Source organism: Syngnathus scovelli, chromosome 20 (genome assembly GCF_024217435.2).
Source record: "Syngnathus scovelli strain Florida chromosome 20, RoL_Ssco_1.2, whole genome shotgun sequence".
In the NCBI taxonomy this organism is placed as follows: Eukaryota; Metazoa; Chordata; class Actinopteri; order Syngnathiformes; family Syngnathidae; genus Syngnathus; species Syngnathus scovelli.
This window is the reverse complement of record NC_090866.1, coordinates 7,222,618-7,245,655: the sequence shown is the minus strand read 5'-3', so window position 1 is coordinate 7,245,655 and position 23,038 is coordinate 7,222,618. Positions and strand designations below refer to the sequence as shown.

At 39.4% G+C, this 23,038-nt stretch overlaps 1 protein-coding gene across 4 annotated transcripts in view; it reads right to left on the bottom strand.

Annotated features, from left to right (window-relative positions):
• Window positions 1-12: 12 nt before the first annotated feature.
• The window catches only part of disp1 (dispatched homolog 1 (Drosophila)), a 30,093-nt gene continuing 7,067 nt past the window's right edge, over window positions 13-23,038 (bottom strand). For 3 of the 4 annotated variants that reach the window (XM_049756780.2, XM_049756781.2, XM_049756782.2), the window contains 9 exons: window positions 10,681-11,372; window positions 7,660-7,689; window positions 7,293-7,416; window positions 6,472-6,599; window positions 5,548-5,642; window positions 5,302-5,399; window positions 3,212-4,801; window positions 2,373-2,636; window positions 13-1,940 (listed from right to left, as the gene is read on the bottom strand). In XM_049756780.2, the coding sequence (XP_049612737.1) occupies window positions 345-1,940; window positions 2,373-2,636; window positions 3,212-4,801; window positions 5,302-5,399; window positions 5,548-5,642; window positions 6,472-6,599; window positions 7,293-7,416; window positions 7,660-7,689; window positions 10,681-11,342 (4,587 nt within the window). In that variant the 5' untranslated portion in view covers window positions 11,343-11,372 and the 3' untranslated portion in view covers window positions 13-344. Of the gene's footprint in view, window positions 1,941-2,372; window positions 2,637-3,211; window positions 4,802-5,301; window positions 5,400-5,547; window positions 5,643-6,471; window positions 6,600-7,292; window positions 7,417-7,659; window positions 7,690-10,680; window positions 11,373-14,910; window positions 15,125-23,038 lie in introns of those variants that run through there. The other variant, XM_049756779.2, reaches the window with a different exon arrangement.

The window sequence follows — 23,038 nt, the reverse complement described above, 5'->3', positions numbered from 1 at the left end:
GGACAAATACGGTTAAGTGGGACATTTTAATCGTACAGAACAAAATCCATTGGAGACTTTCAATGCACACAAAACAGCTGACAAGCAATATTATATTAAATAGTGTGAAATGTGATACCTATGTCGCATTTAATAGCAAATATGTGCGTTTTTTTTTCTGACTGTGCAAATGTCTGCAATATATTAACACATTGTTTAAAAAACCCCATCAAGTGTTAAGATTGTTTGAAAAAAAAAAATTGGCTGTAGGAAGAAAACTAAAAATAGAAATTTTTCCCATGTGAGCAAATAAAGAAATATTTAGCGAGTCAATGTATAAAAATTTGATGTTGTATATTTTTATCCTAACATAAGCTTTCAGAAGAGCGACTGCTGCTTATTATAATAGGAGGCACACTTGTTTCACTTTTTGGCACATTGAACTCTGAAGCCGAGTTGCACTTGACCTTCAACGCCCTGTTAAAACAGTAAACTTTCTTTGGCGAGCCAGAAGACGCCCGCTCTCGTTTGGAGTTCTGCTTGCACTTTTTCACACTTGCTTTTTCCTCCTGCTGGCTCGGGATCTTACACCAAACATCCTCTTGTGTTGTGGTTTCTGTGGCTATGCCGCACGCAGGCTTGCAACCGCCTTCTCGCGTTTTCAGATGTCTGTCTGTGTGAGTTGAGCTGATAATTGGACTTGGCACTTCTGGCCGATGATTGGGCTCTTGTGCGTGACACTCGGAGCCAGGTTTTTGGGTGGTGTGCTGGGATCTATGTTCAGAAGGAGCCTCTGGGCTTGGAACGCAATACTTAAGATGGCAGCAGGGTGCGGGTGCTTGTCTGGGGTATACCAGCCTTCCTGGACCGCAGCGGTGCAAGTGGGGAGGCGGGCAGGGGACGTAGTGCTTGCAGCAATCCACGTGTGTGCAGACTTGGTCCGGTTGGCTCGGACAGGGGGATAGGAGGGGATGCGAGTCTTGGAGAGGCTGGGGACAGGAGTGGGGTGTCCATTGTGGAGGTGGCTCCCCACATGAGCAGTCTGTGTTTTGAGAGTACTGGCACTGAGACTGACTGTTGTGAGTGGCTACAAGGCCGTTTTCAGGATTACATCTGCCAGCCTCCATTTTATTGTTATACTGGGTGTGTGAGTACTGGGAAGTATGGTGGACTCCATTACGACGCTGAGTACATACGTCCCGATCCTCTTGAGGTTTGTCTTCAGCTTTATGACTTGAAGCGAGCGGTTCTAATTCATAATGTTCCGTCTCTCCATCTCCGCTGTCTAGCTGATATTTCGCCAAACCGGATGGAGAGCCTTCGGTGAGGTCCTCAGAGAAAGCCTGACACTGCAGCTTTTTGGGCAGTGGGATCTGGCCACAGGTGCCCTGAGGTCCCAAACAGCGGCACATGCACTGAAAAAAGAAGGTGGCGAAGGCCCAGCTAATGCACATGATCAGCATCATGAAGGTGCCCAGCTGGGTGTAGGCTAACACGGTCGAGGGCATCATCATGGCCCCTGCGACGAAGGTGGTCAAGGCAGCCATAGCAATAGCGGAACCCATGCGGCCGAGGGAGAAAATCACCTTGCCTTCGCGGTCCGGTTCCGGAGCCAACCTGTAGGCTACACCGTAATGGACGGCGAAGTCCACCGACAGTCCAACAGCAACAGAAATGGTGACCGACTCCAAGACGTTCAGCTCCCAACCGAGAAGCACCAGAGAGCCCACCGTGACAAAAATAGTCCCGGCAATGGATAGGATGGCGTATAAGCTGATGATGATGTTCCATGTGGTGAGTAGCATGACGCTGAAGGCTACAGCTACAGACAGCGCCATGGCAACCAGAGTGCCATCGGACAGACTGTCCTGAAGATCGAAGAATTCCAGGTTGCTGACAAACCAGCCGTGGTTGAGGCCTGCTGGGGCGTGGCGCAGCTCTTCCGTTATCCAAGCGTCCACCTGGATAACCAAAAGGTAACTATTACATTTGGTGTCATGGGAAAATTCCACAAATTACTAAAGCAAGTAATACCGTATTTTCTGCACTATAAGGCGCACCGGATTATAAGGCGCACCTTCAATGAATGGCCCATTTTAAAACTTTGTCCATATATAAGATATATACGTTTGGCCCGCGGGCCGGACTTTGGACACGCCTGTTGTAGTGGCTCAATATTGGTCCATATGTAAGGCGCACCTGATTATAAGGCGCACTGTCGGCTTTTGAGGTTTCTCGGTGCGCCTTATAGTGCGGAAAATACGGTAATTTAAATTCCCTTGAATTATGTCTTTGAGCATTTAACATTGTTTTACAATGACAATTGTGTCAAAAAGAGCAGAGGCCATCATTTGAGGAAATATAACAATAATAAAATAAAAATATTCACTGACCTCACAGTAGAACTGATGCATCTTCTCATAGGCTAGCGTGAAGAGGAAGGTACTCTTGAACTCCAAAACAATGGCCTTGATGGTGTCGTTGATGTCAAATCGAGGTCCAGGCGTCTTGCTGTCCAGGTGGTAGTTGGTACTGCGATCAAGCTCCATAATGGCCCGCTTGATGCACAGCTCAAACACTTCCTGCTTGTAGGGGAAAGTGGATTGACTGCAACAGGGGTAGACGGATGCCTCTTCGCAGTCTTGGTTCTCCATCCACTGTTTAAAAAAGATACACACACACATGTATAATTAATAAAATATTATTAAAAGTTAAATTTAAAATGTTAAGATTTTTAATACAGTACAATTTTGTCCAGTCCAGTTTTTTTAATTACAGTTTTGATTGAACTTAATGTTCACACTGTGTATTGTTACAGTAAAGTGCTCACAATAATACCGTAATTTTCCGACTATAAGCCGCACTGGACTATAAGCCGCACCAGATAAAACTCGTGATTCCGGGTTCAAAATTTGCGAAAAAAAAAAAAAAAAAGTCGTAGCTTATAGTCCAAAATTTATGGTATTAAATATATATATATATATATATATATATATATATATATATATATATATATATATATATATATATATATATATATATATATATATATATATTTTTTTTTTTTTTGGAATGAAACCTCTCATTTTATATCTTAACTTGTCATGCCTGTAAATAATAAAGTGTAAGTATTTATTTTACTGAATTTAAAAATTCTCTTAATAGAATAGAATGAACAATTAGTCAGTGGTATTACACATGTACCTAATAAACTGGCGCAAGGAGAACTGACCTGCTTGAACGTCTCAATGAAGCAGCTGGTGAAGTCCTGCTCGTCTGACTGAAAGACAAAACTCTGGTTTCGAAGCTTCTGGCAGAAATTGAGGATCCAAAGCTGAGACGCTGGACTGGCGATGTTAAAGCTGCTGTCCAGCATTAACTTTCCCTTATTTTTGGGGTTCAGGGGGTCGCCATTATCCAGAGGTGTGACACCCCAGATGATGGTGATAGGCATGTGGAGGTCCTCTCCATGATGCACTCTCTCAAACATGAAAAGTTTCTTGTACTCTGCGTCGTAGCGCTCGAAAGGGTGAGAGGAACGGAACACCTGAAACTCTGCCAGCTCCAGTGAGGGAAGCTTCATCTTTGGGTTGACACAAACAACATATGCCCCGCCCACTGTAAGTGCAAGAAACCAGAAGAGCCAGAGGTAACGAAGCTTGATGACAATACAGGGAAGGACTTTCTCAAAGAAGATTCGAGAAGCTTCAGAGACACTAAACAAGCATCTGCTAGCCTTTTGGCAAAAACCTGCCACAATCATTTGGATGCAGTACCCGGTTTGCTGGTGTTGGGGCTTAGAACATGGTAACACGTTTGGTAGGTAGCGCTCATGCAACACCACCACAGCTGGAAGCCACGTCACCATGAGGATGTAATTAACCAAGATGGCCGTTCCGGCGTAGACGCCGAAGCAACGGATAGCGGTGATGTTGCTGACATAGTTAGCATAAAAAGCAGCAGCGGTGGTAAAGCTGGTGACGAACATAGACAAAGCGGCGTGCTGCAAAGTCACACTGACAGTTTCTGCCAGCTCGGCATTAGGCTTATCAATTTTGGTGTAATTCCATACATCGCAAAGCACAAAAGCGTCGTCCGCTCCGATTCCCACCAGGATGATCAAAGCCGTGAGATTCATGAAGGGAAAAAACTCAAAGTTGAAAACCATGCGGTAGAGGAAATAAGAGACAATGAGGGAGCTAATAATGGCTATTATTGTCATTAGCGTGATGAAAACGGACCGTGTGTACACACACATGACCAGTAGGACTATAACGATAGCTATAGCTGGGTACACCGTGTCCGTCAGTAGGTAGTCCTGAAAAAGGTCATGTTTAATGCCAAACTCGATCCCGGTGACTGTGGTGATGCCGTCCGAGGAGTTCCAGTTCTCAAAATTATCGAGGTAAATATTCATCATAGACTCTCCTTTCTCTGTTGGCGAGAAGAGCATGCTATACATGAGGACAGGCGGGGGAAATTCCAGGCTCTTCGGACTGAGGAAGTCCTTATCAACCAGGAAGTGCATCATTTGGTAGACGGCGTTATACTTGGTGCACTTCCGAGGCACATTGCCACACTTTAGCTGATCTTTGCGTTTCAGGGCCATGTCCCAGCAATCGGGTCCCAACGTGCCATTGTGGTAGTACTTGGCGCAAGAGCGCAGAATCTTCAACGTGTGCGATACGTCACGCTCGGTAATCATTTGACAGGATGATCTATTTGTGAGGGCTGCTATGTAGTTCCCAATAGTCCAGCTGGGGCAACATGAAGCATCGTTGGTGCGCTGGCAGAGACTCCAGTAGTCACGATGAGAGCGCACCTATGGACAGAAGCAATCAGTATAGTAACAGAATACATGGCCAACGGGTTTACCATATTTTCCGGACTATAAGGCGCACCTAACAACCTAAAATTTTCTCAAAAGCCGACAGTGCACCTTATAGTCTGGTGCGCCTTATAAATGGACCACATTCCTAAATTTAAACTGGCCTGAAGCATTGTGTCATGAAATCAATCATAAGTGGCCCACTGAAGACTATGAATCATGAATCAGAAAGACTATGGATTATTATGTTGTGATTATAAAGTAATTTGTTGCATCTGAAGTTGAAATAAATAAAGATAAAATGGAGAATGATTTGATTGGGATTACAAATCTGACATGATGCATTAATGGTGCGCCTTATAGTCCGGTGCGCCTTATACAAGGACAAAGTTTTAAAATGGGCCCTTCATTGAAGGTGCACCTTATAATCCGGAAAATACGGTAATTATTTTCTTCTTGAAATAATATACAATATGCATGTTCTGCATTCATACCCTCGTGTTGTCCAGATTACACATGGATTTGATGGCTTGGATATTCCACAAATTCTTCCCCTCAGCAGATGAGAAAACCAGTCTGGAATAGCTGGAGCCTACATGAGGTACAGTATAAAGGAGAATTGTATAAAATTGTAAATAAAAATTAGGCAAAATAAAACATCATTTTTTTTCCTGATTGAGACATCATACAATCAATGTGTTATATTGTAAACCAATTGGATAAATTAAAACCAACCTTACCAGGCACATCACAGAAAAACTCCTTACTGAAGTCCCACTCTGCATGCCGTTTTTCTCGATCAAAGTGGTCTTCGGGCCACTTGGGTTCTTGGTGACTAGAAAGCAACCAAAAATGATCGGATGATTACAATATTATTTAATACAATTATTCCCTTCAAGGCTCAAAGGGAGACTTTGGATTCAATATATAAAAATAAAAAAAATCAGAACATGAAAATTAAAATGTTGCACAGAAATACCACTTTAAAATAAGTTCTTAAAAATTATTAATTGAAAAAAATATGAAAATTATAATTGAAAAAATATATAATTATTTGTAAAAATAATTTAAAAAACGTAAAAATAAAAATTGTGACGGAATATATACTGTATAGTTCAATGTAACTAGGTAAAAATTAAAAGGTAAAAAACTGCATTGCATTAAAATTAACTTGTGAAAGAAGTCCAAGAGTAAATGTAACACACTAAATGAAGTTAGTTCCTACCCACCTCTGTGGGTGGGGGCAAGGGGACAGGGTTGACAGATATGGGATGAAGTGGGGAAGCTTACTGACAGACATAAGCACACAATTATGTCTAAAGACAGAAACATTGAAAGATGGGAAGGGTTTGATCACAAATTCCTTTTTTTGTCTACGGGGGGATTCACAATGAACCATCTGGCTTCATACAGAGGCTCCTATCCAAAGTGCAAAGCCAAACAAAACCTGATTTCTATTCAGTGCAAGTCTTGAGTTGCTATTAAGTGTGTTTGTGTCCTCTGCGAAAGGTCCCGCATGCAAATAGGTGAGTACACATTCAAACTCTGATGTGACAGACACATTTTGAATCAATCAGTTGCAGACTTCAGATGCTAGTCACATTGAAAATCTGTACCCTAAATGAAAAAGTTTGACAATGATGTCTTGGGTTTAGTTCAGTTACTTTTTAGCCTGCTCGTCAGCATATTTGAAGGGATAGTTGGCCAGTGTCGCTTTGTAGCCAGTGTTCTTCACCATGTTGTTCCATGTGACCAATCGTTGACCGATGGCAGTCCCTCGAGGCTCAAAACCCTTTGAAATAAAATAAAAATAAAGCAATCATTGTTAATTAACAAGAGGTAACAGCTAATTGGGGCTCCCAAAATATTAATTTTTTAGAATAAATTATTCTGTCAATTATTTGGGGGAAATATTTTGCATGGAAGTGAATTACAATTTTTTTTTTTCATTTACCATTGTTTATTTGCTATTGTTTAGTGATTAAAAACAATAAGTAAACAAAATCACACTAGAGGGATTAATGTACTCACCAAACTCTGAAACTGATTCAGTTACTGGTGCGGTTATCGTTGTCCATAATAAAAGTAGACGTTTACAAATGTTTGATTTCACACAAAAGATAATATATTTTTAATAAATTAAATTCAATATTAATCAACAACTGCCGTTGAGAGACTAACATTAGAGAATTTGGACCATTCTAAGGTAAAAAATGATTCTAAACAATTACTCAATTATTAAAATAGTTGTCGATTATTTTGATAATCGATTAATTGTCCATTAATCAATTTAGACATCATATAAGGCAGCAGTACAATGTTGCGCGCAGTAATTTCAGTAAAATTGACACGAGTTTCCTGGCTAAGGCTCAATATGTAAAACAAAGCAGGATAAAGTGATCAAGACGATGAACAGACAGAGGTTCAGTAAACAACAGGTTGTAATCTGACCTTAAAATGAGCTCTTCATTCGGATGATACTCACCAAAAGAGGGTCAGAGAAATCAGGGAGGTCAGGAACAAGGACACCCACCAGGGCGCACACGACAATTAGTACTGTGCACACGCCGAGAACCACCACCGGCCAATCAGCTATGAGCTCTGAATAACTAAAAAATGCAAGAAGGACAGTCTAAATTGATATTCAATTTTTTTAGCTGTGTGAGTGAGAAATGATGAGATGCAGTCAGCTAAAGCCAGGTACAGACAGACACAACTCCCACGAGATAACTCAGTATAGAGGAGTGACAGCAGTGATGGATGGACGGGAAGAAAAAAGGAGGGGGGGTGGAGGAGAGACATTTTTGCAATCCAGACCATCAACAGGAGACTTTGTTTTTGGCAGGCCTTACCTTTTGGGGAATCGAAAGGGCCAAGCAGGGCTGAAAAAAAGAAAATGAGACAGATAAATACCGTTTACATTTTAATGTCAAAGCGGCGGCCAATCCCCCCAAAAATATTTTGGGAGCGTTTGGAGGAGGCGAGAAGTATTTAGTATTTATGATGCCATGTGACCTTTGGCTCTCGGCAGAAGCAGCAGAACAAAGTGTGCAATGAAAACCCTAAAACTATTTGTTCTGATAATATTGAACAAAATCCCTTAAGTAAATTTTTCATTTTTTTTCAAAGACATGTCTAATTTTAACTGTCCCCCACATCTGCAACATATATAAGTTCCTGCTTGTCTATGTTTTTAGGCAAAAAAATAGGAAAACACAATGGCCGACTAACAACTTCATCGTCTCTTCCTTTTCCTGGCTTCTGTCTTGTTTTCTTTTCTCTGTGTAACTTTCACTGTTTTTCTATTTACCTGTGGGAGTCTTTTTGGATCACTGGGCTAATTAATAAGGTAAACACAGGCCTCTGGCCACTCACTCAACGCTGTGCTGACAGAGCAAAGAAACACAAAAAGTTTGGGGGGGGGGGGGGGGGGGGGTCGAGAAGCGTGTGCGAGTATGGCGATGTGATCATTTTTGTCGCTGGCCGCATCATAGTCAGTTTCCTTCGGAGGGCCATTAGGACTACCAACCCAAATAAATGTATGAACGTCTAATATTAGTCAACACAACAAACTAGTTGAACTAATTTTGAAATCAGAGACTAGTAAAAACTAGATGAATGATAAAACTTGCTAGTAACATCTCTATTAGAGAAGACAATTTGTAATTTTAGTATTAACACAAAGTCGATGCTGAATTTGTCTTGGCGGGCCAAATATAATTACACTGTGGGCCAAATTTGGCCCGCGGGCCACAGTTTGACAATTTGGCTTTATTCAAGTGCGGTTAAAGACTTTGGTATTGAATCAAAGCAGGGATTCTAGATCCAAAACAAAAAAAAATAGTTTGTTGAAGCTTAAACAAGATTTTTATTTCGTTTGTACCAAAGAACCTTCAATCATGGTGGGAAAAAAACCTCCACAAGGTAGTCACAACTTTCCTTTCGAAATATGGATTGACAATGATAAAGACAATGAACAAAAAAGGCAATGAACAAGTGAAAACTAAGTATATCATCAATTATTTTGTTGGATGATTTCAAAAGCACATATTTGTAGCCTTATATAATATGTCCATGAACACAAGTCTGTGTGTTTTGGGGCCTGAAGGTAACTCCATTCGCTTTCAGACAGGTGGACAAATATTCCATGAAACAGGCCTTCAAGTTTGGAGCAATTAGTGTCAGAAATAAAGCCTCCACAGACCTGATGTGTGCTTTTCTGGAACGTTGCACATGATTAGTTTTTGAGCAAGCCATGAAATCGGCGACGTGCACCCATTTAATACGTCATTACAAGAGCAGGCAGAAAAACATGGCCCCGTGCCAGACGAGTAATTCTTCATTGCCAACAGTTTGAAAGCCAGTCAAGAAAGAAAGTCATTACTCACCAGCAAAATTTGAATATTTTTGCGACAACACGTTTTTCGACGAGACTCACCATCTTCAGGCGACTAGCTCTGTTTTACTTTTTATCAAACTTAAAATTAGATTTAAAAAAAATTATTAGCAATAAAAAAATTATTTAAAAAAAAATATTAGTAAAAAAATTATTTAAAATAAATTATTTTAAAAAAATTCAGTCCGATGCACTCGCACCTTTTAAATCAACATCGATTTTAAGATTTCAGTGGAGATTTTATTTGTTGTCATTTTTAAATTCCACCCAGCGATGTATTAGATTACCCTGGTCCAATCAAGCTTCTGTAATTCGAAAATTTAGTTGCTAAAAAGTTTTGGTGCGTAAGAAAATCAGTTCAACATTAAAAGAGTCTGCCACATCTGCTCCCCATTCACCAGTGGAATGAAAAATAGGGGTGAGGGTAGGGGTGCATTTAAGGAGGTTAAAGAAGTACATGAAAGGAAAAGAAAAACTGAACATGGAATAAATGTATGATGGAATGAACCACAGATGCTTGAAAGTTACCCTCTTAGGGTTGACGACAAAAAAAATAAACTACTTCCAGAGTTACAGATTAGAGTGCTGCTCCTATTGAACCCAAATAAAGAATATTCCATGTTGAGAATTGCGAAATCAAGGCAAAAAAATAAATAATAATGCTACCATGAAAACACCTTAGTAAATTTCCTCCCATCTTTGCAGCACTGGTAAATATAGGATTATGCAAATGATGATGCACGCCATTAAATAGTCCCAGTTTCAGATGCGGTGATGGGATGTGGTTTGAGGAAAAGTCAACTCCCTCCTCACTAAATATGGAACACTTGGAAAAAAAAAAACCGGAAAGGTTTGCCAACAAATGGCTTTAATACGAGCATACAGCTTTGCATGGTTGCCGTGTGAGCATGTGTGGATGTACAGTGCCTTTTCATTGAGGCCTATCTGATGAGTGTTGAAACTGCCTATACTTAAAAGCAGGGATGCCAAACTTAATTGCACAGGAGGGTATTTTAGGTCGCGGGTCCAGCAGGATACACTTTTAATGAACAAATGAAACCAAAATATTGTTGAACATAAATGGGACATAATATAATCCCCTAAATAAACAAAAAATAAAATATTAACATGGTGTGCATATATACATACATATATTTATTTATTTATTAAATATATACATGTATATTAATTGACTGAATAATTGATTCTAAAAACATATATATTTTTAAAATACATACCGTAATTTTCGGACTATAAGCCTCTCCAGACTATAAACCGCACCAACTAAAACTTGTGATTTAGGGTTAAAATTTGCCAAAAAAGTCACGACTTATAGTCAGAAATTTACAGTATATACATTTATTAGATATAAAGTATATATATATATTAATCGAATGAATAATCAATTCTAAAAATATTCAATGGTCACGTCTTTACAGATATCATGAGTACAAAAAAAAAATTAAATGACGCTTACCTAATTCCAGTAGAATGTGTTGAATTCTGGAGATGCTCCTGCCAGGGCTGGTGACTGTGATGGTGTAGACAAAGTGGAGTGCTAGGGTGTGTAAGATGAGGCCGGGGGTGCGAGTAAGTGCAAGCAGGTGGACAACCAGAGCAGGTCAGAGGGCTCCTGGCGTGAGGAACCAAGCCAAGCCCATGGCCCGGGCTTGGAATCTTGCAGAGTGGGCACTCCTGCTGACCACAGGGGCAGCAAAAGGAGTGCAAGCGACACTGCTGGCAGCAGAACGGTGAGGACTGGAGACAAGGGGAGGACGGGGATCGAGCGGATTTGGTTTGAGAATCTATGACAGCGGGGGAAGTTGCAGAGGCGGTCGGGTGGGGGAGCGTCCTGAGGGTTCCGTTCTGTTTGACAACTCCACCGTTTTGGGTTGGTCTGTTTGTTCTCTGGACGTGTGATCTTGGCTTCTTTTGCAGCTGTCTACATGCCGCATTCCTAACTGAGGTTTCTTCATCTCCTTCTGCTGAAAGGTCATCACCATTTGAGGCAGCTGTGACAGGCTCTTGCACATTGCTATCTGGTATACTCGTGTCTGAAGGTACAGTTTCACCCATACAGAGAGGATGTCCTTCACAGCTGGGGACCAGAGGGTCATCAATCGTGTCGCTCAGGGCCATTGTCCTCTCCCAATGGGCCTGGCTCGATTACTGTCAGAAAAAAACAGAAGGGAAAGACATAAGCTGTTCGGATTCCCAAGTATTTGGGCAGTTGCACCCCTTCTTTCAAAATGCTTTCCCTGAACCATAAAATGAAATGTGGGAATGCATAAAAGCATGACTGATTTGTAGATTGACTGTCAGTTAAAATCAGTCATTTTTCTGGGAGCATATTTCAGGTGCTGCTCCGCCAGAGCTTTGGTTACTCCATTGGTGTCAAACTCGAGGCCCAGGGGCCAGATACGGCCCGCCACATTATTTTATTTGGCCCGCAAAGACAAATTGTGCACCGACTTCAGGTGTCGATACTAAAATTACAAATTGTCTTCACTTTTCAAAACTACAGATACTGCTAGCGATTTTTATTAGCATTCGTCTTTTTAAAATATTGGAACAGTTTTTACTAGTCTCTGATTTCAAAACTAGTTATTGATCAGTTTGTTGTGTAGCCTAAACTGGATATAATATAAGACGTTGACAGTCATAATGGCCCTCCAAAGGAAACTATATGACAACGATGCGGAAGTCGGATGTTCGTAAATTGAAAACTAGCTGAACTATGATATGCTGTGAAGCAACATCTCGCCTCAGATTAAGATCTTTTTGCGAGGAGCTAATTTTTGGGTTGTATGTCAACATTACGAAGAGCTTTAGCCGCATGTTATAATAATTACTAATAGTACATAATACAAAATGATTTTTTTTGTATTTGCAACAAAACATCCACCTTCCAATACATAGTTTGGAACTGAAGGTGGATGGCGTGGAAAATCTTAGATGATTCAGACCCTAATTATAACTGTGGTGCTTTAAACAGGGCATGTCACTGCTGGATGTAACATCTTAAATAAATCTTTGCCTGTCAAAGAAAGGCACAATTATTTATTTTTTTTAACCTGGCATGACCAAAAAAAAACAGGAACGAGCTGTGGCTTACACTTGCTCAGAAGGTTAAAGGCTTGCAAGGCCACTCCCATGTCACAAACACATGTTGAGAGAAATATCTTGGTATCTCTTGTTCTTGTCATGGTGATTTTCCCTTTTGCTATAGGCTACATTTTGAAAGATGTATATAAAAAAAAAAATAAAATAAAAAAAAAGCTTCATTGTGATTATTTCAGATGCAAAAAAAGACCAAAGACCCATATGGCCCAGATCAAATAAAAATAAACAAACAAACAAAAATAAATAAATAAATAAATAAATTAATTAATTAATTAATAATGAAATTAGTTTGAGAGGGAAACATTTAGTATAAAAACAACCCGACTTTTTCTTTGCTGACAAAACACAGATATCTGAAATTATTATTATTATTTTTTTAATGATTAGATAACACACCATAACATATCAGGCTGTTCAGTATTAAGTTTGACAACTAATTCATCCACCCTGGAAATTAATGCTAAATAAATATATTGGTGTCTGACCGCCGAGCGATACATCATGTTACCCTGACTTTCATGCCAGTCTCTAAATCGACTAGTTATGGTCTATATGACAAATGCACTACATGACACCTCGACAGTGAGTGAGTATGAGGTGAAATATGAGTGTGACAGTCGATCAGGTCAGGTTAAAGAAGCGGAGAATTTCAAACTTCTATGCCTGAGGCTAGAAGGGCTGAGGGAAACCCAGATGAAGTCATTTGTCTGGCTACAGCTGTCAAGCGCCTGTAATGACTTTAAATAAGGGCTTAGACACAGTTCAGGCGATAAATGCTCTGGATTGAAAGAATTCAGCCTGCAAGTGTACCAATTGCCAGCATTGACAATAAGGACTAGCATGTTTTTTATTAGCACTGAGGAAAAGCAATGATCATGAATTATTTTGAAATATTGACTTGTCATTTTGAGCAGAGGAATGCTGCCTGGAGGAGTTTGCCATAGTGCGTAACTTTATGGATGTATCTCAATGTCTCATGTTATTCTCCTTTAAAGCACAAACTCTGGTTGCAGTGCGATTAAAATTCAATTTCATAGAATCATCATGATTTTAAATGATCAATTATCTGATTATAAAGTCTGTCCTTAGTTGACAAAAAACTGACCTGCTCCAATAAGGATGAGGCAGTGATTTGCGTTTTCTTTTCCTCTAACTCAACAGAAAGCCAAGCCAAGACATTTGGAGTGATTCCCAAAAGTAAGTAGTTGCAAATGACGTAGCTGATGACAAAGAATCTGGTTTTCGACAATATCTCATGTCAGGTTTTTGATTAGTTGGGAGTCCAAGCGATTGAGACACCTTAATGGCGAGCTACAGTAAAAGAAGTTAAGGTACCTGGCGTTAGGGCTGCAAAATATATCAAAAAAATGATCAATATTGCAATATTGACCCTTGCAATATGCGTATCGTGAAGACCTGCAGTAAGATTCTTATGAAATTTTATGCTTTTATCAGAATTTTACCAGTCAGATGCAAACTTAAACGTACATCACCATACATGTTTAATATTTCTTTAAATTAATTAGCCAAGAATACATTAATATTGCTTATTTTGCCACATGACAAATTTCAATGATTTCATTAAGTAATAAAAATTATTTTAGGAACGTTATCACAATAATATCGATATCGTACCTGATGTCCTTTTAATTTAGGCTGATATGCAGTAATTACCACGCTTCATGGTTAACTCTCGACTAGATACGTACATACAGCTCGACGTACTCTGACATGTCGCTAGTCGTCAGGAGACTATGGACATATTTGACCCCTGCAGTCGACCCCCAAAGGGTCGCCTTTTACAGCTGGGCTGTTTAACATACCAATCTGGGCAACAACACTGACACTTTTAAGTTGTTGTTGCAACTTTTGGTTTGTCCCATCAGAGGTAAACACACAAAATGTTCTTTTCTTCGACAATATTTTGGTTAAATTTAATTTAGGTCTGTCCTCATCTCCTCCTTCCGCACCTTAGAGTTGAAATAAAAATCAAAGAGAAAAAAAAAAGAAAAAAAAAACGGGGGGGTTTCAGTATCGGATCAGGACCGGAAAGAGTACGCCTTAAAAATTATATTGGACGCCAAAAAAAAAAATCGACATTTCTACATCACTAATTTAATTGAGGAGAACAGACATTTAGGAATAGTTCTTACACTCAAACTAAAACAGTGTGCAGGGAAGTACTGCTCACAGCCACATTAACACAAACAACTTTTAGTATAACAAGACAACAACACAAGGTTGGCAACAAAACTATTCCATAGAGAAACTGCGTGCGCACAGTAAAGAAAGTTGACTGTTTCCAGATCCACAATGCCAAACAATTAACTGGAAAGCCAGATAATATACTGTACGTACTTATTTTTTTCTGATCAAACTTAATGATTGTGTCACATCACTATGAAAAGATCCCACAATCTGGCATATACACCAAAATGAAATCACATCATCATAATGTCTACAAAAGCCCGTGTGTATATTTACGTAACGTTTGGGTGATTGCCCGACTAGACAGCGGCACAAGACGCGAAAATCAACCCCACGCAAATGAAACCACCACTACCACTATTGCTTCACGACCTACCGTGTGCGGTGTCCGGGACGCTCCTCGCAAGACGCGGCGACTAATTGGCGACAACAAAAAAATTGAAGAAAAAAAAAGTATTTGCATGCAGCGCAAATATCCGCAGGCTGAATAAACAACTACAGCCCGGAAAGACAGAAGCATGTTAGACCGGCAGTGTGTCCACACACCACCTTTTTCCTCGGGAAGGAGTAAGGCAGGCTGGCAGGAGGCGGTGGGCTGGGACTGCCCGGACCGCAACTCACTGATAGGATCGCTGGAGTCTCGGCTTTAACCCGATCACTGCCACGCAAGGCATTGCGAACTGAGGGATTATTTAGGGGTGCTGCAAGAAATGATCCATTTTATAATCAAGTCAAGTGAAGTTTATTTATATAGCCCTAAATCACAGCAGTCTCAAAGGGCTTCACATATCCAAAAACAAATTGACGATTATTCTAAAAGATTCTCAAATTCTTTGAGAATCCATTTTATAATGACACATTGCATCTATACAGCAGTCACAGTGACAATGTTTTCTTGGATATTTTTGTAATTAAAAAAAACAAAAACATCACATGTATTCACTGTCAATACTTCTCTGGTAATAATTACAGCCTCAAGACCTTTTGATGCTTGGCAAATGATGAATGGAACAAAAAAAGGAAAGATGAAATAACCAACCAACTACAAATTAAACACCAAAGAATCATTCCTGATCAAAGTTATAAGACTTTTGGAATTATAGTAACTTTTTCACACATTAGCGCCTATAAATGTTCGAATCATGTTTACTTAGTTAGCCAAACAAAAGAATCATAAAGCATAAAAACATCTTTTAATTTCCCAACACTTGCAAACTGCATTACAGAGTGGAATTTAATTTGGGCAATTTTCACTCTTCAAATCCTTAACTCGTGCTGGCTACTCAAATGCACACCTTCCAGAAAAAATAACTAAAAGTATCTCATCTCCAGCAACCGTGTACTTTTCTAAAAGAAACCTCATGGACCATTCAAATAAATTTTTGGGCTGCAATATTTTCTCAGCGGGGGGAGAAGTTTTATCACTAAGTATGCTCGGAAGGCAGAGGGCAGTACCTGGCTTTAATTCCAGCTGTCTGGCAGGATTAAGGAACAGTTCATATCTCAAACAGTAATCATCTGCAGTCGTGAGGCATCTGGCCTCCAGGCCAGTCAAAGCCCAACAAGTCATTTACTGCTTTGTGATCATCTCTAATAATAACACTGATACCAAATGCATTGATGCATGGTGACGGGCTTTACCTTTCCCCCTTTACTGTGAGTATCGCATGTGGCAGCGTGAAGCCAACACAGGGGTTTTCCTGCATGGAGCCAAAAACCGAAAACCACATCAAAGACCAAACTCTGCTTGGAAGGACAGAGGCCCAACAGGAAAACCCAGAGGCCCTTGAGACAACGGTACACAACTAATCAAAGTGACTGGTGTAGCAGACAACAGCACAAATATAAGAGCGAAAACAGTAAAACTGAGAAGGCAGGAAGTTTTTTTTTTGTTTTATCATATTGATCACCGCATAGATTTAAAAAAATGAATTGAAGTACCGTATTTTCAGCACTATAAGGCGCACCTAAAAACCTCCAATTTTCTCATAAGCCGACAGTGCGCCTTATAATCAGGTGTGCCTTATATATGGACCAATACTGAGCCACTACAGCAGGTGTGTCCAAAGTCCGGCTTGCGGGCCAAATGTATACATCTTATATATGGAAAAAGTTTTAAAATGGGCCATTCATTGAAGGTGGACCTTATAAACCGGTGCGCCTTATATATGGACAAAGTTTTAAAATGGGCCATTCATTGAAGGTGCGTTTTATAATCCGGTGCGCCTTATAGTGCGGAAAATACGGTAGAAATCAAGGATTAGGGAACAAGAACAAAAAGATCAGTTGATCGCCAAGCAGCTCTGCTCAAATTGCTCCCTGGTTTTTGGAAAGCTAAGATTGAGAAACGGAGGAAATTCTATCCCCTTGACACCCTCGCAGGGAGAACGGACGTCTCCCACCCAATTAGCGCTAACACCCCTGACATCTGCCAACAAGGACTCAAGGGGGATGACGAAAGTAGTTGGAGAATTAAAGGCTGTGTTACAACTACAGTTTGTAGAAGTAGTAAAACCTAGAGTTTTACACATTAGCAAAAAAACAACATTTTTGTTTTTTTTAAGTTACAATGTTGTTACAAAGATTTCTGCACCAGCAGAATACATTTAACAGGCTGCCTGTAATATGCTAGCCGACCAATATTTGGCAAAGGCACAAGCTGTTTTTTTTTCCTCTCTGGGATCAAATTCATCTGGACACGATGCCGTAAATGTGCACTTTAAAATAAATGCCAGTAGGTCGTTATTTTCACTATGACGTATGTACATGCATGCGTATATGGCACTTAACATATATGCGGGTTGTCTGTTTTTACAGACGATCATTAAATCATTAAATAACCCAAGAACGTTCTCCCTGAGTCATTTTTAAATTTGAATATTTTTAGAATCTGACTTTTTTTAGATAAATGAAAGGCCAAAATAATTTTGTTTTGAATTTCAACATGTTACATAATGTATACACACCTAATCAAAATAATTAGAGTTGGGCTTAGAATAATTGTAAAATCCATTCATTTAGGGAACAAACAAATTAGAAGTCGTGCTCCTCAAATTTGGACGGGTTCAAAATGCCGTGACATTTCATTTATCGTGCTGATACTGTGTTGGAAAGAGACATACGTTCTCCAGATGGTCCATCCGTCTGGTTCTTATCATCAGATAAAAGCACGCGACAGACAAGAATAAAAACGGGTGAAGCAATTGGCGCAGACTTGAAGAGACTGGCAGAGAAGTTTAGCGGCACTTTGAGTCCACATTCTTCTCTGATGTGTTGACTGGCACCTCAAAGGTGAGAATGACATCATGTGTGCATATGTTCACTCATAAGTTGGCAGGTCTATGTTATGATTTAGACATAAAGGACCTAATTTGCTATTATTACAAGAGTAACTGTAGATCAACGCAACTGCTAACTTATTGAAATCAAAATTTAACATTTGGATGATTTGTAGAGGTGGTATGAAAAGTACAGATTGTTTAAAAACTGGATTTATCATTTGCAAAAAATATTTATGCGATCTATAAAATGTACGGATCAATTGTATATCACAAAAACCTGGCATTTCAGCAAGGGTGTGTAGACTTTTTATATCCACTGGATGAGTGCATTCGGCAATGAAAAACAGCTGAGTGCAAAACGGCAATGAACAAGGAATCGATGCACTTGATTCGTATTTATTGAGTAAAAGATTGATAGCGCAAACGATTAGCAGTTTTAAAATTGCAAATACGAATATTCTGTGAGTGATTTTAAAAAACAGAAAATCTTGCTCTCTTTACTTTCCAATATTTTGATTACGTAAAATGAAAATACATGGGTGAAAAAAACAACTGATTGAGTAATTTCTTCCATTAACATCAATCTGAATTAAAACTTGTACCATGGCTCATAACATTTTACGAGTCATGGCATAAAACCGGGAAAGTTACAGACCTCACCACGCTCATTAACTGAGCTCGTGTTTGAGCGGCATGCAAAATTAACGTTGCGCTGCTATTATTTGGCAGTAAAACAACATGCATAGAAATTAGGAACATGTGACTTTAAGAAAGTTTATTTTTGCTCAGTATTCAATACACCAAAATACACCTAAATCAAAATACACCTAAATCTATTGTCATTTGCGTATTGCTTCTTTTTTAATAAAATGTCAACAGACTTTGATGTGTGTGGGGCAAATGGACCTTTTCGGCTGCCCAACAACATGCCTGGCCTAAATTAACGTAACAAAGGACCCCTTCGGCTGCCTAAAAACATGTCTTTCTAATAATCATCATCAAAACAAGACTTTCTATATAGCGCGCTTTCGGGGTCAACGCGATTCCCAAATTCACGACCCCAAAGTCCGTGTAAAATCCAGATTTAGGTGTAATTGTGTCTTTTACTTCCCCGTTTTTTTTCCCCCCAACATTTTTACCAGCAGCCTGAACCAATTGCTTGTCTGGAAAAGAACATGATTCAATCAGAAATCCTCTTTCTGTTGTATTTCACAGGGAGACTAGTGAGGGAGAGACTGACCCGAAAGAAGATGGAGAAAGAGAGGTGGTATGCAAACAGAAGGTCCTTATCAAGTAGAAGAAAAGAAGCAGCAGACGGAAAGCATTGCAAATGAGGGGTACTCTTAAATCAAAATGCAAAGCTGGGAAGAAGAGATTTTATTTTGCTTGAACAAAGAGTTTGAGTCTTGGGGTTTGCTCAAACTACAAACATGGTAAGACACTGAAATCGCACCAAATTTTCCGATGTCCTGTTAAACTGGATCATCACATCCAAACTTGGTTACCTGGTGGAAAAGTCTGGAAGCCCAAGATTAAAGATGATAGCAATATTTAAGAAACACTTTCCGACTCTCCTGCTACTTTTAAGATGTTTTATGATTAATTTTCCAGGATGATGGCTAATTTTTGTTTAACGTAAACACAACTGCATAATTACCAATTTCGTATCGACCAATAGCGTAAACTACACCTGTGCAGATGGATTAAATGACAACTACCAAAACAACTGTCAGTGAAGAAAAAAAGAATTCAAAACTAGACTTTAGCATCGCTTTGAAAGAAAACGGTGATAAAATCTGAGAGATCACATCCGCGTGTCAAATTTCTCTGCAGGCCTCTGAGGGAGGGGGGGACTGGATGAAGTAGGGAAGGACAATTTTTTGTGTGGTTGAAAATGTTGGAGGAGGTATGAGATCACATCCTGCTGTCATAAACCTTTTGGATGTCTGACAGACTCAAACAGTGGTGGAAAAGGCGAAAGGGGGGGGAAAAAATGAATGAGCAAGATGTGAGTATTAAGGATGGAAAGGTCATTAGGGTGACAAGAAGGGAGTAGTGGGATCTGTAAAAATGCTTTTCCACAAGAAACATAGTGGCCAAGGTGTTGCCACATTTGCAGCTGCAATACAAAAGGAGAAAGAAAGCCTCCAGCTCATAAACAACCCAAATAAGGATAAGTGGTGTATAGAAATTGGATGGATAGACCACAAAAAAAAAAAAAAAGAACAGCTATGTCATGCCCCGTCATCTGTCTGGCTAAAATGTCGGCAATTCAGCCCACAAGAGCTCCACTTGGAACTTGAGAAACATACAAGTGGCTGTCCACGTTTGCAAAATGGTATGATAATCTGTGGAGTAAAACCAGCAGGTCAACCACAACTCATCAAAGTAAATTTTTTAGATCAATAATTCTGAACTGCTAAAGATGCATGAAAGTCCAGGCAACAAACAACTTGCCACTAGTTTACCGTATTTTCCGGACTATAAGGTGCACCTAAAAACCTAAAATTTTCTCAAAGGCCGACAGTGCGCCTTATAGTCCGGTGCGCCTTATATATGGACCAAATTCCTAAATTCAAACTGGCCCGAAGCATTGTGTCATGAAATCAATCACAAGTGGCCCACTGAAGACTATGAATCATGAATCAAAAAGACTATGGATCATTATTTTGTGATTATAAAGTAATTTGTTGCGTCTGAAGTTGAAATAAAAAAGATAAAATGGAGAATGATTTGATTTGGATTAAAAAACTGACATGATGCATTAATGGTGCGCCTTATAGTCTGGTGCGCCTTTTATAAGGACGAAGTTTTAAAATGGGCCATTCATTGAAGGTGGGCCTTATAGTCCAGTGCGCTTTATCGTCTGGAAAATACGGTAAATTAATGAGCGGCAAATACATGCTTACCAGTGCTATTTTTGTGCTAATTAATGTAAAGTTAGGCTTACATACTGTATCTTATCTTATATTATACAATCTGTTTTCCAGTCCATCCTCTGAGCCATGGAAACACAAGTATGCATGGTACATATATTTTTACTTGGAGAAAAATTGTTGGCAACGTCGAGTCAAACCATAATGCTTAAGAAATAAAATGGTGTAAAATAGTTTCATTCCGTTTTGCCAAAGTTGACTTTGTTAGTGGTCTCTGTGTGGACATAAATATTTATCTATAGTGCAAAATGGCTTTAAAAGATGACGGTGGTGGTGTTGGGGAGGGGTTAAAAAAGTTGGGGGTGCCCAGTTATGCTCTGGCATTAATCTATGAAGTCATTAAAAAGGAGAGGGAAATTATTAGTGACAACCTTAAAGAATTACCTCATGCTTTGGGCCTCACAGCCTCCCCTGAAACGAATAATAATAGTTGGGGCAGTGGTGCACACCAGTGAGTGACATCTGTAGTTTTGAGGTTGGTGTTGTTCCAATGTTTGAATTGAAAAACTGGCAGGATAGCAAAAGTGGAATTAAAATCGTTTTGTGACCAAATATAAAAAATCTTCACATTGGGTTATGCATTGGGTTAGAATTAAAAAAAAAAGTGGTTATACAATGCAGCATTGTGTTCAGCTGGTTTAAAAAAAAAAAAAATCCATCAGTTTGTGGTTTTTAGATCATGGATTTTCTGGACATTTCAAGGGTACCTGTGCTGTGTTATTTCCGCAGTGGGAAAATGGCCATTGTATTAAATAACTTCCAGGAATCTGATGGCAACATTCACAAGCATCTGCCAAACAAGCTGTTTTCAACATTGGACAGCTTCATGGAGTAAGAAGAAAAAAACTAAGTGTTAAATTTCATAGTTAGCAATAATAATAGTAGAGTAGCTTTGGATATTGTATTTTTGTGTGACATTAGGAATGGTGAGTATGCCAATCAAAAAAGCCATGACGGATATTGATTAATTAATAATTAGTGCTCAGTATATCTCTACGCCAAAAAGTAAACATGTCATGCCAATAAAAAGTTTTGAGATGGAAAACAGCCTCATTCAGAGATGCTTATCAATATTTGAGTTGTTTAGATTATTTTGCCACAAAAAGTTTCAACTATAGCAAACTACGGTATTGTCAAGATATTCTATTAATTGTTCTAAGCTTGACAAGTAACCATGTGTGCAATGTGTACGATTGATTTCCTCATTTGAAAATAGCATTAAACTGAGTCTGTGCTGAATTATATCGAATGTCGTCAGTGTAAAACAAGGAATTCTTTGTTTGTTCTTTTTTTTTTTTTTTTTTTTTTTTTTTACCAAAAATGTTGCCTTGTTCTTTTCATGAATGGACTGTTGTGTATGCGTCACCCTCCACCCCAGGAGCTTGAGGCGTTCAATGACTCTTGATGACAAGTGATACGAAAAGCAGGCAACAACATTTCAAAAGTGTGGCACATCGTGCTAATGTTGACAGATTTTAAAAACGCCCCAAAATTAAGAACAGCACAAATCGTCTGTTATTGAAACGGTAACAAAGTTCATGCTTACTCTTCGGGAAAGATTTTTTCCTTTTATGATGGTGCAAATATTTCTCTTGATCCATCCAACTCATATTCCAATTATCCAAAAATCCAAAGTTTTGAGGGTGGGATTTTTTTGGAGATGCTCCATCTTTACACCAGCTTTGCATGTGCTGTGGTCAAACTCTCTTTCCCTTCTGAGATGGCCATTGTTGTAGGGGGCTGATAAATATTTACTCTTCCCAGCTTGGCAGGGAAATGAGTGGGAGGGGAAAGGGACCTATTGTGACAAAAGGGGTCAGAGACGCTGAGGGTCTGTCCTTCCCCACTGGGATTTCAAAGTCCAATTCAGAACTGGCCCAATACGGGGACATACAGTAGAATGAATGAATGAAAAATTCGATTCAAGAGTGGCGACATCATAACTTCAAGACGCGCAACCAACAGGAAATGATAGCGGAGCAATCTAGTAATGTTCTGCTGGACGCCTTGATAAAATTCCCTCTGAGCCATTAGTAAAAGCTGAACCCATTCCAGCTATCCATCTCTTCCTTCTCCTTAAAAATGATAAAAGCCAGGGCTTCCTTTTTTGCAAAAAATAAAAGATACAGCCTGTCGAGGAATCTACACCAGCGATAAAAGCTTCTTCACTTCCATTGCTTTCCTATGCTACCGAGAATTCATTTCTGCTCCACCGTTTTGTGTTTACACCTCCTTATCTCATCAAGAAACATCACATCATCAACAGATCAACTTAAAAGAAGCTGAA